This window comes from Cyphellophora attinorum, assembly GCF_001299255.1.
Source record: "Cyphellophora attinorum strain CBS 131958 chromosome Unknown Contig7, whole genome shotgun sequence".
Taxonomy (NCBI): Eukaryota; Fungi; Ascomycota; class Eurotiomycetes; order Chaetothyriales; family Cyphellophoraceae; genus Cyphellophora; species Cyphellophora attinorum.
The window spans coordinates 323,181-338,032 of record NW_017253235.1 but is presented as its reverse complement, the minus strand read 5'-3'; the positions used below and the strand labels follow the sequence as shown (position 1 = coordinate 338,032).

At 54.1% G+C, this 14,852-nt stretch overlaps 8 protein-coding genes across 8 annotated transcripts; 4 read left to right on the top strand and 4 right to left on the bottom strand.

The window, feature by feature from the left end:
• Positions 1 to 1,444: 1,444 nt before the first annotated feature.
• AB675_9596 (Golgi to ER traffic protein 4) lies at positions 1,445 to 2,527 on the top strand (the record flags this gene model as incomplete). The annotated part of the gene is made up of 1 exon (XM_018150144.1): positions 1,445 to 2,527. The coding sequence occupies one exon, from the start codon at positions 1,445 to 1,447 to the stop codon at positions 2,525 to 2,527; it is 1,083 nt and encodes a 360-aa protein (XP_018002419.1).
• Positions 2,528 to 2,902: 375 nt separating this feature from the next.
• AB675_9595 (2-oxo-Delta(3)-4,5,5-trimethylcyclopentenylacetyl-CoA monooxygenase) lies at positions 2,903 to 4,750 on the bottom strand (the record flags this gene model as incomplete). The annotated part of the gene is made up of 1 exon (XM_018150143.1): positions 2,903 to 4,750. One exon carries the CDS (start codon positions 4,748 to 4,750, stop codon positions 2,903 to 2,905), a length of 1,848 nt encoding a protein of 615 aa, XP_018002573.1.
• A 689-nt stretch (positions 4,751 to 5,439) lies between these two features.
• AB675_9594 (putative oxido C1F5.03c) lies at positions 5,440 to 6,744 on the top strand (the record flags this gene model as incomplete). Its single annotated transcript, XM_018150142.1, has 1 exon — positions 5,440 to 6,744. The coding sequence occupies one exon, from the start codon at positions 5,440 to 5,442 to the stop codon at positions 6,742 to 6,744; it is 1,305 nt and encodes a 434-aa protein (XP_018002301.1).
• A 176-nt stretch (positions 6,745 to 6,920) lies between these two features.
• Positions 6,921 to 7,307, bottom strand: AB675_9593 (uncharacterized protein; the record flags this gene model as incomplete). The annotated part of the gene is made up of 1 exon (XM_018150141.1): positions 6,921 to 7,307. The coding sequence occupies one exon, from the start codon at positions 7,305 to 7,307 to the stop codon at positions 6,921 to 6,923; it is 387 nt and encodes a 128-aa protein (XP_018002467.1).
• A 499-nt stretch (positions 7,308 to 7,806) lies between these two features.
• Positions 7,807 to 8,613, top strand: AB675_9592 (3-oxoacyl-[acyl-carrier-protein] FabG; the record flags this gene model as incomplete). Its single annotated transcript, XM_018150140.1, has 1 exon — positions 7,807 to 8,613. One exon carries the CDS (start codon positions 7,807 to 7,809, stop codon positions 8,611 to 8,613), a length of 807 nt encoding a protein of 268 aa, XP_018002200.1.
• An 824-nt stretch (positions 8,614 to 9,437) lies between these two features.
• Positions 9,438 to 11,147, top strand: AB675_9591 (putative lysophospholipase; the record flags this gene model as incomplete). The annotated part of the gene is made up of 1 exon (XM_018150139.1): positions 9,438 to 11,147. The coding sequence occupies one exon, from the start codon at positions 9,438 to 9,440 to the stop codon at positions 11,145 to 11,147; it is 1,710 nt and encodes a 569-aa protein (XP_018002355.1).
• A 329-nt stretch (positions 11,148 to 11,476) lies between these two features.
• Positions 11,477 to 12,681, bottom strand: AB675_9590 (uncharacterized protein; the record flags this gene model as incomplete). Its single annotated transcript, XM_018150138.1, has 5 exons — positions 11,477 to 11,692; positions 11,749 to 11,864; positions 11,910 to 12,010; positions 12,057 to 12,255; positions 12,303 to 12,681. 5 exons carry the CDS (start codon positions 12,679 to 12,681, stop codon positions 11,477 to 11,479), a joined length of 1,011 nt encoding a protein of 336 aa, XP_018002524.1.
• Positions 12,682 to 13,065: 384 nt separating this feature from the next.
• On the bottom strand, positions 13,066 to 14,407 carry AB675_9589 (Decapping nuclease rai1; the record flags this gene model as incomplete). The annotated part of the gene is made up of 3 exons (XM_018150136.1): positions 13,066 to 13,986; positions 14,042 to 14,284; positions 14,330 to 14,407. 3 exons carry the CDS (start codon positions 14,405 to 14,407, stop codon positions 13,066 to 13,068), a joined length of 1,242 nt encoding a protein of 413 aa, XP_018002478.1.
• Between the last annotated feature and the right edge of the window lie 445 nt (positions 14,408 to 14,852).

The window sequence follows — 14,852 nt, the reverse complement described above, 5'->3', positions numbered from 1 at the left end:
GCGTCGTCCTTACGGCGATACTTTTATGTCTTTACATGGCATCCTTAACGGCTTTCAACTCCATGGTGTCCGCATGCGTGGTTTTCCTGTATCTCTCATATCTGGTACCCACGGCTTGTCTGCTCATCAAAGGACGATCAAATCTCCCACGAGGCCATTCTTCCTGGGAACCTGGGGCATGCTGGCCAATTATTGTACGATTTTCTGGGTCATTCTGGCGACAGTGTTCTTCTCCTTCCCTTATGTTATGCCAGTTAGTGCTGGTAACATGAATTATCTCTGTGCGGTCTTGGTGGTGTTCATGATTTACGTATTCGGGTACTGGATCTTCGCTGCGAGGTTGGCTTTTAAGACCCACGTGATCGAGGGATGACAGCCGCGTATTCACTAGCTAAAGACAATAGCATGAGCCGTTGCTACATTGCTGTTACTATGTGTTTCTCGATTCCTCGTATCATGTTTACCAGTATGCTTGTGTTTCCAAGAAGCGTGAAGCGTATAGCGTTCCTAGTCTAGGGATCGAATCTGGGTTAGTTTCCTTGGGCAAACCTTCCCAGAATCAAAAACTTACCGACCGGATCGCGCAAAAGAGTGATGGAGATGTGGCAATATTGCAGCGACCGCAGCGCGATTGGCCGGTTGGCCGTGATGAATGCGCCTTGCGCCACAGCGCGTTTTCGATGTGATATCGCCCGACCTCATGTGTGATTTCGTCTGTGACCAGGTTCATGACAAGCAGGAGCTTCACGTCGGTCGAATCCGACAGTTCCTTGGCTTGTTTGTGGTCACTCATTCAGCACTGCTGGGCGAGGTTCTCAGCATCTGTGTGCAGCCGTCATCCTGCGTTTCACTCGAAGCGGAAGCGCGGTCGCCGCACGATATGAAGAGCCAACTCTACCATATCGTCGCCTCAAGCTCATGGCTCTTTCTCTGCTCTGGGCTGTGGTGCGTGAGGTATCAGTCTTTCGTGTATCCAAAGATGTCTTAAGCAGCCTTATGGGTTTTGTATACCTGCTATCCAGTATGAATTAAATGATTCGGGAGTGATTTCTGGGAGAGGCTAGGCACACCGATGCTTTCCGCTGGAGCCTCAAGGCATCCATACCCACGAAGGTAGGTACATAGTATAAGGCTGGGCACCTGATTTCGGCTGTAGGAAGCGAAGATCAGACCCTGTGCGTACGGCTTTCCGGTCATCTATGTAGCATACAAAGCGAGGTTCGTACGGTTGTGAACAATGGGATGATGTCAACTGTTCAAGTGCCAGTGTGAAGGCCGCCTTGGGGATCTACCAAATACGAGAATAGTAGTGACCTTGGCGGGGTTGACATCACTGCTCCAACTTCTAATCACTCGCCATAGTACGATTACCAGAAGTCATACTTACTCCTACACGCGTTTAGCAGCACATACTCCTCCCTGGAGCCAAACTGGTCTGGGCACCATGTCCGCCAAAATCGCAAAGACGATTGCACGGCAGAAAGAGAGGATCGCAGAAGGCAGCTACTACGAAGCACACCAACAGTTCCGAGTAATCGCGTCACGGTACCTCAAGACCTCCGACTACGCCTCCGCCTGCGACGTCCTCTACAATGGCGCCGTCCTACTCCTCAAGGCCGATCAAGGCGGCTCGGGCGGTGACCTTGGCCTGATGCTGCTAAAGGAAGTGTACACCAACGGAGAGTACCCATGCAACACAGAAAACAAGAACAAATTATTAGACATCCTTAAGGCCTTTCTGAAAGACGAGCCAATACGCAAACGCTACATACAAGAGATGATCGCCTGGTCGAGTAAATTTGGCGACCTAGAGCGCGGTGACCCAGACCTGCACCACGCTGCTGGCCAAATATACGCCGGAGGTACGTCTCCCCGCTTTGCTTCCGCTTTCATTCCACGAGAACTAACACCATACTCAAATAGAAGGCGAAGCTACCCAGCTGAACAGCACCTCCTCCTCGGCACCCCCCAATCCTCTCCGCTCCTCGCGACCCTCCACTACAATTGGTACAAATCCGACTCTCCCCATCAAGCTGCGCTATACGCCTCGCGCTCCGTCCTTCCCTACCTAGTCCTCGGCAACCTAGCCTCCGCCACCACTGCCTTTGCCCAATTCACCTCCCTCCTCACGTCCACCAATACATCCCTCCCAACACAGAGCATCGACTCCGCCAAGTCCTCCGTACGGATCTTCCCTAGTCTACCGCTCCTCAATTTTCTCGCTTTGATCCTCCTAGCGGCCCAAAAAGGCGATGGCGCGTTGTATAGGCAATTAGGGAAGCACTACGCGAGCCACCTGAAGGAAGTGGAGGAGTTCTGGGGCGAGGCGTTGGCGAACATCGGGGAGGTCTGGTTTGGGATCAGGATACCGAAACAGGGCGGCAATCCGCTGATGGATATGATGAGCAGTATGATGTTTGGAGGCGGGGGAGCGAAAGCGGCAGCAGGAAGTGGAAGCACGCCACGTGCAGGCACGCCGAAGCCGGTCAAGGGTCCGGCGGCCCCAGCGGCAATGGACCTGGATTAGTGGCCTGGTCGGGGACTGTAGTAATTCCTACAGCATCCTTCCTAGGCCGGAAGCACAGATCAAACGTCTCTTGTGAAGTGACGCTCCAGTGAGGCTCGTCTCAAACCCGCCGACTCGATCAGCGAAGCGCACGGGACTCTCAGCGCCACCCCTGGCTGGAAGCGCAACCCAAACGTATGATCTAACGCCCAAGTGAGGCTCATCTCGAATCCCCGATTCGATCAGCGAATTGTACCAGACCTTCAGCGCCCTCGTGACCCGCTAACCTGATGAGCTACTCCAGCTTCTGAGCAACCTGCTCCTCAGTCACTTCAGATTTCGCTGCGCACACTCTAGAATTAGCAGGCGCGCCTTAAAGAACGAGACTGGCTCCTGTCACTGAAACTCCAGACCCGCCCACCCCTTGCCTTTGACCTCTTCACACCTCCGCCTGAACTCCACTGCACTCCCACTATACCTCGCCACACTCCTCACCGTCTTCCCCTTCACATTATGATTTACTCCTGTCATCCAACTATCCACCTCGTTCGACAACAAGCCTCCACTCGCCTCGTGCACATGCTTCGTCCACTTGTCCACCGCGTCCTGCGTTGGCTCGACGTAAGTAATTCCTTTCTCCTTGCAATGCGCCAACAGATCCGAGACAACGTCGACGGCATGTTCGATGCTGCGTGTTGCGTTTCCAAAAGGCTGATGCGGGCCGAGGATCATGAACGTGTTAGGCATGCCTCGGATAGTGAGGCCGAGGTAGGTCTGCGGACGGTGGTCGAGCCAGATGGCGGTGTTGCCACGATCCGAGGGATTATCGCTGCTGGAGCCGATCAGGGGCCGGTCGTCTTTGGCGTGGAAGTCGATGGCATTATACGCGCCCGTTATGGCGTCGAAGCCGGTCGCGTAGATGAGAATATCGAGGTCGATGTGGTCGGTGGAAGTCTGCACGCCAGTTGCGGTGATTTCTGTGATGGGTGTTTCTTTCAGGTCGACGAGATGGACGTTCGCTTTGTTGAAGGTTTCGAAGTACCCACTTTCCAGTGGCACGCGTCTGGTGCCGAAACCGTGGTTCTTGGGAATCAGCTTGTTGGCTGTCGCGGGATCGTGTACACGTTGGCGGATCTTGTCCGCCATGAAATCTGAGTACAGTTTGTTGGCCTCGCGGTTGGTATATGTGTCTTTGAAGGCCCCAATCCACTTGCCGAAACCTGGTTCCGAGTACAGCTTTTCCCACAACTCTCGCCGATCGGCTTCGCTGATGTCAAGTGACACGCGGGGGTCTGCTTCGTGGATGAAGCACATGGGCGTCTCGGCACAACGTTTGAAAATCATATCATACTCCGTTCTGAATTTTGCCATCTGTTCGGGCGTGATCTCGGTATTATGGAGCGGCGCGGACCAGTTTGCTGTACGCTGAAATAAATGAAACGACTTCAGTCCGGGAACCTTGGCGATCTCCGTGACGCTCTGTATAGCTGTCGCACCTGTGCCTATCATCCCAACTCGTTTGCCAGCAAAGTCTCGATTTAGGTCCAGATCTCTCGGCCAGCGCGAGGTATGGAATGACTGACCCTTGAATGCCTCCACACCTGGGATGTTGGGCAGAGTCGGGGCCGACAAGAAGCCAATGCAGCTGACGAAGAACCTCGTCTCGTACTGATGGCCTTCCTCGTCTGTGAACAGCCAAGTCCGCTGCTGCTCCTGCCACTGTGCAGACTTGACTTGAGTATTAAACTGCATATCTTTGTATAGCTCATGTTTCCGGCATACCAAGTCGACGTACTTCAACGTTTCTGGCTGTGGTGAGAATGACTCCTTCCAGTGCCACGTGTCAAGCAGTTCCTTATCCCACGAGAACGCATACGATACTGATTCGGAATCGAATCGGGCTCCTGGGTAGCGATTCCAATACCATGTCCCACCGCTGCTGCTCCCAGCTTCGATGACTTTGATCCGCCAGTCAGGGAAGCGCTCCCGTAGATGATGAAGGGCACAGACTCCGGAAAAGCCGGCACCGACAATCAAGATGTCATAAGGCTCTGGCGTGTGAACCGCACCGTTCGTGACTGTCGTTGCGCCGTTAGACATTGTTCCATGCGAATGCTGATCACGTCCTCCAGATTCGTTCGTCGAAGCCTTCTCTTTAAGCGCGGCTTGTATTTGATCGTAGCGATCTTGCTTCCGTTTCTCTTCCGCTGTGAACAATTTGTATGCTTCCAGAGAGCCTCCCATGACCGGAGGTCCGCCGGACTGTGATAAGCTAACAATTATTACAGCCAGCCAGTGGCAAGATATGAGCACAGTACGATATCTGTTGTCAGCAAGAACGATGAAGAAAGCTGCAGTACATGGGGAATGGGAACACTTCGTGGTCCGCTCGAATATCGAATGGATAAGATACCGTATCGCAAACTGTGCATGGGACCGAGCACGCCACGCCGACTCGTGCAGTGGTCTACTCCGACATGCATGCTGTAAGCTTCTTTTCCCCGCACTCGATCAGAGGGCGCGCGAAAGGGAGCCAATAGCCAGCCCGTCACGGCCATCTTTGCCTTCTCATGGAATAGCTGCCGTGAGACAGGCGGTGGCTTCACGTAGTCGTGTCTGCCCCGAAACCAAATGTCGAAGACTGCGCGCGAGAGAGAAGTTTCGATGGGGTTAATCGTAAAGCCCAAGCGCAAGGCAACGAGGCAAGCACGAAGATCGGAACCAGGCTCCGGTCTTGGCAGATGTAATGGAGACGGGAGATAGATTGCCACTGCTCCTTACAAAGTTCTTCTAGGATAGATTCATGCCTTCAGAAAGACTGTGTCCGAAGTCAGAAGTGGCATCACGATAGACCCGTCACAATTCTCTGTCGTAGCTTCCCCGCTCTGCGGCCGCTTTGTCGCGCGGCGCTCCCTCTGTGGGCTACGGCAACCATGGCCACATCTACGACCACCAATGGCAGCCATAGCGCGGAGAAGAAAGAGATCGTGATCATTGGCGGCGGCATAATAGGCGCCACCACTGCTTACTTCCTTACGCGTCACCCTGCCTACTCGCCTTCCACTCACAGCATCACCATCCTTGAAGCCACTGGTATCGCCTCTGGTGCGAGTGGCAAAGCCGGCGGCCTGCTGGCTCTATGGGCGTATCCTTCATCGCTTGTTCCTCTGAGTTTCAAGTTGCACAAGGAACTCGCGAAGGAACACGACGGTGCGAATCGATGGGGGTATCGCGCCCTAGGCGTCGGCCAGATTGAGTGTGTTGGTCGGAAGATAGGCGACAGCAACGTTGAGGGAAAGGGAGAGGAGGTCAAGGGAGTGCATGATGTTAATGTCGGCGGCGGTGCTACTGGAGATGGAAACGTCAGTCTGCAAAAGCGGAGTAAAGACAGCTACAAGCGATTGCAGAAAATGGGGCTTCCGGATGACTTGGACTGGGTGTCGGCGGACGCAGCCAGGGGCTATGAGGCAATGGGCTCGGAGAAGGATACTGCCCAAGTTCATCCATACCAATTCACGACTGCGATGGTCGAGCTCGCAAAAGAAAAGGGCGCCAAGGTCATTATCGGACGGTGTACTGCCCTCGACACCACCTCCAAGACTGTTACATACACAAGTTCCTCACCGGGTCAGCCAGATACAGAGACAAGGACGATTGAAGCAACAGATATAATTCTCACCACCGGCGCCTGGACTCCCACCATTCTCCCGTCCGTCCCTATCGGTCACACCCGAGCACACTCCGTGGTCATCACGCCCTCTCGGCCTGTCTCCGCGTACGCACTTTTCACCTCCATTTCCTTGCCCCGGGACTACAAGCAAAACCACAAGTCTCGCCCCATGCACGTCACGCCGGAGATTTATGCTCGGCCTTTCAACTCAGTCTATGCCTGCGGCGAGGGTGATCACCTCGTTCCACTCCCTGCCACCACAGCAGACGTGGAAGTTGACGACTCTCGGTGTCAAGACGTCATCGACTATGTGTCAACTATCTCGGACGAGCTACGCGACGGTAAGGTTGAGGCCCGGCAGGCATGCTACCTGCCGATTGTGGAGTCGGGTGGCGGGCCGCTCGTGGGTCCTACAGGACACGATGGTGTGTGGCTGGCTGCGGGACATACCTGTTGGGGCATACAGAATGGGCCAGGAACTGGCAAAATTATGAGTGAGTTTGTGATGGATGGGAAGGTGACCTCAGCGAAGAACATTGGCGGATTGGACCCAAGGAGGGTTCTGTGATCGCCATGAGATGCTTGGCGATTTGGCTGGATGACCGACCGTGGAACTCCAGACATGTACTGTAATGTGTGACGACAGCTGTGATCAGGAATGAAGCACAGCTGAAAGGCCTTCTGAATGGCCATCGACCACTTCCTAAGCTCAAGATTTGCAGCGACTGCCCCGGGAGTGGCAGCCTACGATCTCCTCGGCGCCGTCAACCACCCCAAAACAGCCAGTCCAGTCATTGCTCCGACCATGCCCATCTCCGCGTCATTGTACCACTGCCCATACAAGCCTCCACCAAACCCAAAAATCGCAAGCGCTAGCCCAATGTTGCGCGTCGATGGTCTGTACAGACAAGCCGCAGCGATGAGGTCGAACGCACCGAACAGTGCCTGGATCTGAGGATACGTAAGGTGAAGGAACCAGAACGCGCGATGAGAGTTCGGCGTCATGGTATCAACGTTCGCGGCCAGATCAGGCGTGAAGCGGTCGGTGTAGTGGGCTTGGCCGGCCAGGGTGTAGAGGATTGCGATGGAGAGGGCAATCGCGTTCGAGAGGAGGGTCAATGGTTGGGACATGCTGAACTGGGATGTCGGATCGCTTCAGGCTTTTGCAGACGTCCTCTGGTGGTATATATCCTACTGCTGCTGTAGGAACATGTATGAAGGATGCTCAGAGGTGCACTGGTTCGGGTTGCTTTAGAACACGTCTCAGGCATCCCGTCTTAGCTCGCGAGAAGACGATGTCCACTGCCAATGACGCACAGTCTGACTTTGTCCTTTTGCGACCAGACTGTATCAAATTGGATCGAGATATTCGCTTATGCATTACCTATTGGCGAGCTCACGGGTATGCACTGTACCTATCCCATGCAGGGTCGAGATGCCCAGCGACGCCTGGACCAGGCAACCTTCTCCACAGTTTGAAGATCTGCAGATGCCCCTCACCTCGGCAAGATTGACAGTCTCATAACCGACAGCGGGCATCACCGGCGCCCATAGCAATTCCTAGCGTACCTCGAGTCTGTCGACTTGTGTCTGCGCTGTGGTATCAGGCATCGCCCGTGCCTCTATCGAGATGGATATATCTGGCGTGGCCTTGATCACCGGAGCGGCATCCGGCATCGGGGCAGCCACGGCAATCGCGCTTGCCCGCGATGGCTGCAGCGGTCTTGCTCTGGCCGATATCAACGAAGAGTCAATCTCCAAAGTCATGTCGCAGGTCCAAGCTCTAGGTCTTCCCAAGCAGCCACGCATACACTCTTACGTCCTCGACGTAACGGATGAGAAGGCAGTTGATAGGATAGTGGCTGAGGTGGCCCAAGCTTTCGGACGAATAGACTATCTGGTGAACGCTGCCGGCATCGCGAAGAAGGTACCAGGTGGTGCAGCGTTCACCTCAACACCGGACTGGCAGCGAGTGATAGACGTCAATCTCACTGGGAGCTTCTTTGTGCTGCGTGCCGCTGCACAAGTCATGCTGAAGCAGTCACCGCTGTTGAGCACAATCGATGGGCGGGAGCTACAGCGCGGCTCCATCGTCAACTTTGCATCCATCCTCGGAGCGGTTGGCGTACCTATGACCACGGCATATACCGCGAGCAAGCACGGTGTCCTAGGTCTGACCAAGACAGCAAGCGAGGACTATGCTGCCAAGGGCCTAAGGATTAATGCCATCTGTCCCGGCTATACCGAGACTCCAATGACTATGGGCAATGAACTTGTCAGAGATGTCATGGCAGAGAAGGTGCAGAAAGATGTGCCGATGAGGAGGATGGGAAAGCCGCAGGAGATTGCGGACGGTGTTGTATATCTCTGCGGTGGGAGAAGCAGTTTCGTGACCGGCACGGGTCTGTTCGTGGACGGCGGATATACTCAGCGGTAACACCGTGGGCCTTCATCTTGACGCTGGCGAGTCCTTAACTAAATGACCACGGTTCTGGCATGCCACAACTTTCCGTCGACATCCACACTATGCGAGAATGCTGCTGGCGAAGGCGGTCTCTGTCATCGGATCGCTGTTCTAGGGTGTCATTGGCGGGCATTCGGCCTCTCCATTTGCTCAGACGCAGTGTCAGAGCATCACCAGTCAAAGTGTCGTACCTCTCAGTCCAAAGGTCATCCCTCAGCCATAAAAGGCTACACCGTGATACTTCGCGGAAGCATATAAATCCTACCACCCCGAAGGCTGACGAACCTTTACAGGTTCTCCAGGAAAATGTCCTCGGTACCTGCAATGATCCTGAAGCTTGACAGCATCAAGAACTCTATTCCGTGACAAATTCGCTTCTGATTCGTTGATCTCGTGGAGCTGGACCTCGACCTTCCCGAACAGGTGTAGACCCGAGCCCGAAGGTTCAAAGCCGATGACGAGTCGACCGTGGCGGGCTGGTAGACATGGCTACTACGCGGTGAAGCTGTCGGGATACACGGAGGACTTGAGCTCTCGGCACAGTTGGTGTGGTCGCATTGAACCACGTGGCGATGGCCGAGCTGTACGTCCTTCATAGAAGAAAGCTGGTTGCGAGCTTCGAGCTGGAGCCCCCTCCGTTTTTGCTCGTCACTTGGAAGTGTTGTGTCTGCCGACAAGTGACATTCAACTTCTGACGTGCACACAGATATCTTCAGCATCTTCGATTGTGAAAGCTACCGCACCTCGCGCAGCACTCATACAGCACATCGTCGAAGACCGCTTAGGGCGAATCCAACATGACATACTCTTTCACGAGCGTTGCTTTGCTCTGCTGTGCTGCACTGACAGTTGCAGTTCCAGCTCGACGAGCCAGCAGTGCGTACGCACCCGTCGGAGCTCCTTGTCCAGCCCAGCAACTCGTGCGTCAAGCCGACGGCGTGTCCTCTGCCGAGTCTGATTGGGTCGCCAACCGTTACGGGAAAACATCAGAAGCTCTCGCCACGTGGTTGCAGAATATCGACTCCGGCTTCGAGATCAGCTCTGGTCACTGGCGCGACTGGCATGGCAAGCGACAGTGGAGTGATCACGGATCGCATGGTCAGGCCCCGATCATTGGTCTGACCAGCAGTGGTGGTGGTTACCGTGCCCAGCTATCAGGTGCTGGCGTTGTTAAAGCGTTCGATGGTCGCGAGGCTAACACCACGAAGGTCAGTGGCTTGTATCAGGCTTTGACTTACCATGCTGGCCTCTCTGGTGGATCCTGGCTGCTGTCGTCCATTGTTGGCAACAATTATCCAACGATCTCGTTCCTGCAGACCACACTGTGGGAGACAGCATTGCAGGAGAGCCTTTTGGTTCCCGCAATCCTAGTCTCTGAGGCTGCTCGACCGATCTATGGTCAAGTGGTGGACCAGATCCAAGCCAAAGTAGCTGACGGATATCAATCTTCGATAGTCGACCCTTGGGGCAGGTTGTTGTCTTACGGACTCTTGCTCGGCACAGCTGGAGGCGTGCAAGACACTATGAGCGGTATAAGCGCTTTGCCGAACTTCACATCCTTCAATGGCCCGTATCCTATCATCACAGCCCTTGGGTCGGACCTGAACATTGACGGTACCTGCATTCCACAGGTCAATGCTACTCAGTATGAGTTCCATCCGTACGAGTTCGGGTCCTGGGACCAGGGTGTCGACGCATTCGTGGTCACAGAATATCTCGGTACAAGGTTTTCTGGAGGCGTTCCCGTTGGCAATTGTATCACCCACTACGACCAGCTGGGCTACGTCCTTGGAACCTCATCCAATGTGTTCGCCGCGGTGTGCAGTGCAATACCCGCGAACATGACTGCCGCAGCGACTGCAGTCTCGTTAGCCGAAAACCTCGCTTACCTAGCCAATCCCGGGGCGCAGGGAATTTCCGAGGACCAGATCTTCGGGCTATGGCCCAACCCCTTCCAAGGCTACGGACCATCATCTCATGTCGCGGCCCAGAAGACACTTGACCTCGTTGACGGAGGCGTCGGTGTCGGCTTTCAAGGCAACCCCATATGGCCGTTTTTGCATCGCGACCAGGTAGATGTCCTCATTGTCAATGAGAACTCAGCAGATACCGTCGGAAACTACCCCAATGGCAGCGAGATCTACAACACATACCTAGCCGCAAAGGCAGCTGGGCTAAGCCGTATGCCTGAGATCCCCACTGCGGATGTGTTTGTCGCTCATGGCTTGAACAAGAAGCCGACATTCTTTGGTTGCAATTCGGCCGATACATTGACCATCATCGACATCCCGAACGTCAATTATACTTTCAACAGTGGTGAGCCGACAGCTAAGATCCAGTACTTCAAGAATGAGACCGAGGCAATGATCTCGAACGGTGTGTTGATAGGAAATTATGGTGGTAAGGAAGATTGGCCACTGTGCTTGGCTTGTGGGATCATGAAGAAGTCTGGTGGCAGTCTGCCGAGCGGCTGTGAGGCTTGCTTCGCGGAGTATTGCTATAATTGACCTGCTCTTTGAGTCACCGAGCCAAGGGGAACGAGGTCGGGCGTGCGAGTTTGCGGAGGGGCAGCTAGCGTTAATGATAAGAAACGTACTTAAGATCAGCCTCACATGAGCGCCGCTGACAAGTAATCCGGGCACAATTGTACTCCTGCGAAGCTTATGCCGATCTGCTCTATCTGTCTGGGTATCTGGGTATCTGGGTATCTGGGTATCATTGAGGTAATTTTGTACAATTAGATCGCATCAATACGATCTCGCACAACGCCACATATGCCGCCGGCATCAACACTGCACATTGCAGCTCGTAAAACAACTTCCTGGGTTGCTGACCCTTAGTCGAGGAGATCCACGACTTCCGGCGCCTCTTTCTTGGGAGCACTGATCACCTCAAGGCCATCGTCGTCGGTATCTTCGTCGTCGGAATCGAGCAAGTAGATTTTCTGACCATCGGCACCTTTGATCGATTTGAGGTGGGTCGGGCTGGGCGAGTCATTGCCGTCTCGCTCGCGCTTGACGGAACCGCGCTCTTTCTTCAGAGCTTCAGCCGCCTGTGACCAATGTCAGAACTTCTCCATATTGTGCAGAGACGTAAACGCAGACGTACCCGTCGTTGTCGTTCCAGTTGGAGGAGCTCCTGCCGTGTCAGTGTCTCCGGATCGCGCTCTTCGAGCGGTACAGGCGTCGGAGAGCGTTCGATTATCAAGAGAGCCTGGAGTGCGCCTGCTCGAAGTCAGCCACCGTCGTGAAGTCCGTGAGGTTACATACGGCGTGTGCGGTAGAGAAAGTCGAATGTAGCGAACGGATGGTGATCTAGCCTACGTCTGTCTTGGGTGCGTGGCCCAACTCCAGCAGTACCAGCCATGAACCTGTCTCAGCATCAGCACGAGCCGCTCAAGTCTGATGCAAACCTACGAAGTCGTAGCGTCTAATGGTCGACCCTTCAGAGCCTTTTCGGGCACTAGGTCTGTTTGTTGTCCAACAGCAAAATAGTTGTGAGTGGTCTCTTGCTGAGCTCCTATTTTCTGACATCGGTACAGCTTGACGGTCAACTTGCCCAGGTCGCCGTACTTGTTCTTCCACGTTGCAGTGTCATCGGAAGCAGTCTTGTCTCCTATCTCTCATCAGCTCGCCATCAAGCTCATCGGGCGTCCGCCTCACTGGTCTCGAGATCAGCAAAGACCCATCGATGATGTTTCGCAGCATGACCAACACCGGACCAGGAGCCGTCAAGGTGACTGCTGAACGAGAAATGCTTCTTGGGATCGAAAGTCGGCTTGCCAAAAAGGATAACTCGAGCAAATTTCCCGTCTAAGTACGCCGCAGCTTCAATTGCGTCCGCGCCCTGCCAGGAGAACTTGCGATGGATATGAATCTTGAAGCAGAATGGAGTGCCTGACTCAATATCGATGTATCGGACAATATGTCTGGGCTGTTCTGGATCGTCTGTTTGCTCGTTGTCCTCATATTCTCTTGCTGCATGGTCATCAGGTCGGTCTCCCGTTAGAACCCTCACGGTGGCGCCTTCAAGCTCAGGCATAATGAGCGATTATCGAACGCATAGATTGTGTAAAAGCGAATGTGAGCAGTGGTCGAGCAGGAGTTGTGTCCAAAATGAAGCGAGTTGGGAGGGGCCTAGTCTATTTACAGGCTAGCTAGTTGCCTTGCACGCGTCGCGCCTTCCCGCCTGGAGACGCGTCTTAAGGTTTTGTGGGCCAGCTTGGGCAGGAAGACACCACACCTGGGCAGGCATATGTGATGGCCTTTTGATATCATGATCGCTTGGGAAGGCTTGACAGTCAGTGACTTTCTGAGACTATGACCCAATGTCTTGAAGCAGGAAAAGTGCCGCAACATTTGCCGATATTATGGACAGCTGAAGCGTAAAGTGAACACCTTGGGCAGGACACGGTGCCCACTCCCCTCAGCCAATATCAGACAAGGGACTCGCCTCTGGACGAGTTTCCTCCGGTCGATCAGTAACTTCGCCATTGCCTGTTGAATTGTGCCCGTTCGCGATAGGATTCGCTGCGAGCTCAAGCTCTGTGGATGGCATTGACAGCTGACCAAGCGTCCGCCATCTAAGGAAGGCTTCAGATAGTATGTCACCAGTGCCTGTCTCCTCTACCTTGAAGACTTCGAGATCCGGAGAGCGCTCGCGTTTGCGGATCCGCCAAGTTCCCTCCGATGTGATGATGGTCTTCAGCCAAGCAAGAAAATCGCTGGTGATATTGATACACATCTGAGTCCACGTGCGCCTCCCTCGCAGCACTCTGTCTGGAATGGTCTGTGTGTCGATCTCTTCGAGTCGCTCCAGCATTCCTTGCGAAGACCTATACCCAACTATGACCTTCGGCACTCCAAGCAGAAAGGACTGAGCCCAGAACTTCAGCAATTTGCGCTCGAACTTCACGATGTCGCGATCGTTGGAGATCTCTGCAGTCGTCTTGAGCTCAATCCAGTTGATCGGCTCCTTGCTATCCTCGGGCTTGTAGGCTTCGACAGCGTCCACCTCACCACCAATGATGAGCTTTGTCGAGCCAAAACCCGTGCGTACGATGGAGCAGTACTGAGCATAGTTGCTCACTACTTCTGTCTCCCGTGACTCGATGTATTCTCTGGGCGTCTCTGACCAAGTCTTTGGCAGCAAAGAGAGAGTTTCAAACTTATAGCCCCAGAACGACATCAGATCTTGAGACATTTGCCCTCTGTGTGCTCCGGCCTGATTTTGCTTTTCCCTGCTTTCCAACTTCTTGTCTCGGTTTTCCTCAATGAAGATAGTGCCTTGAAACAACGTGGCATTCATCTCCCACTCATCGAAGTTTGCGTAGGGCGCCGTCATGATCTGTACGTCTCGAATCAGCCTGGACTGATCCATCCCTAGTCGAGTCTCTTTTCACCTTGGTCATCATTCCCCGCCAGGTCAAAATGTCGACGTCCAGCTTCAAACCTTTGTTGGCTTCGTGAGCAGCGACGGCGTCGACCAGGCCATCGAGGTGGTCATCCTTGCTGTCGTCGAGTTGCCGGAAGGTCTCAAAGCCTTGATTCAGATCGGCGGGCAAGGTTGGGCGATAAAAGTACCGAAGGCTGGACGCATCGAGTCGGAATCTGTGATCGTCATCGAATGAGAAATACGTGATTTCCTGCAGTCGTCAGTCTGTGGTCGGCACAAATGCAACAGCACATACTCGTGGCCGCCGAATTGCGGCGTTGCCCACCCCAGCATGATGCGAGGGCAAGATGGAGAAGGTGTGAATCTCGACCATATCAACAGCAGGTCGACCGAGGAGCGGCCATCGGGATGACCAGCTCTATCCGCTGCTTCTTGCAGAAGACAGTCTCATCATGCCTACGAAGGGAAGATGTGGTAGATCAGATCGTTGTTGGCGAGCCGTGTGAGCAGCAGCGTCATTGGAGACAGGTCACGTGAATACGCGTTATCGACGCCGTCGCGTGTATCTCTCAGACCCCTGCGTGTACCCTGAATGGATCAACTTCAAGGGACAGAGAACGCGTCGTGATGTTGCACATTTTGCTGATGATCTGTCACGGGTCATTGGTATGCGGTGCTTGAGAAGTAATCCGTCAGCTATAGACCGCCAAGCCTCTAGAAACTGATATCTTGGCACGGAGTTTGTACAGGTCGTCGTCGTCAGGCCGCTTGAGACGTCTTCTTCGATCTGTAGTCCCTGATACACTGCATAGCGACGG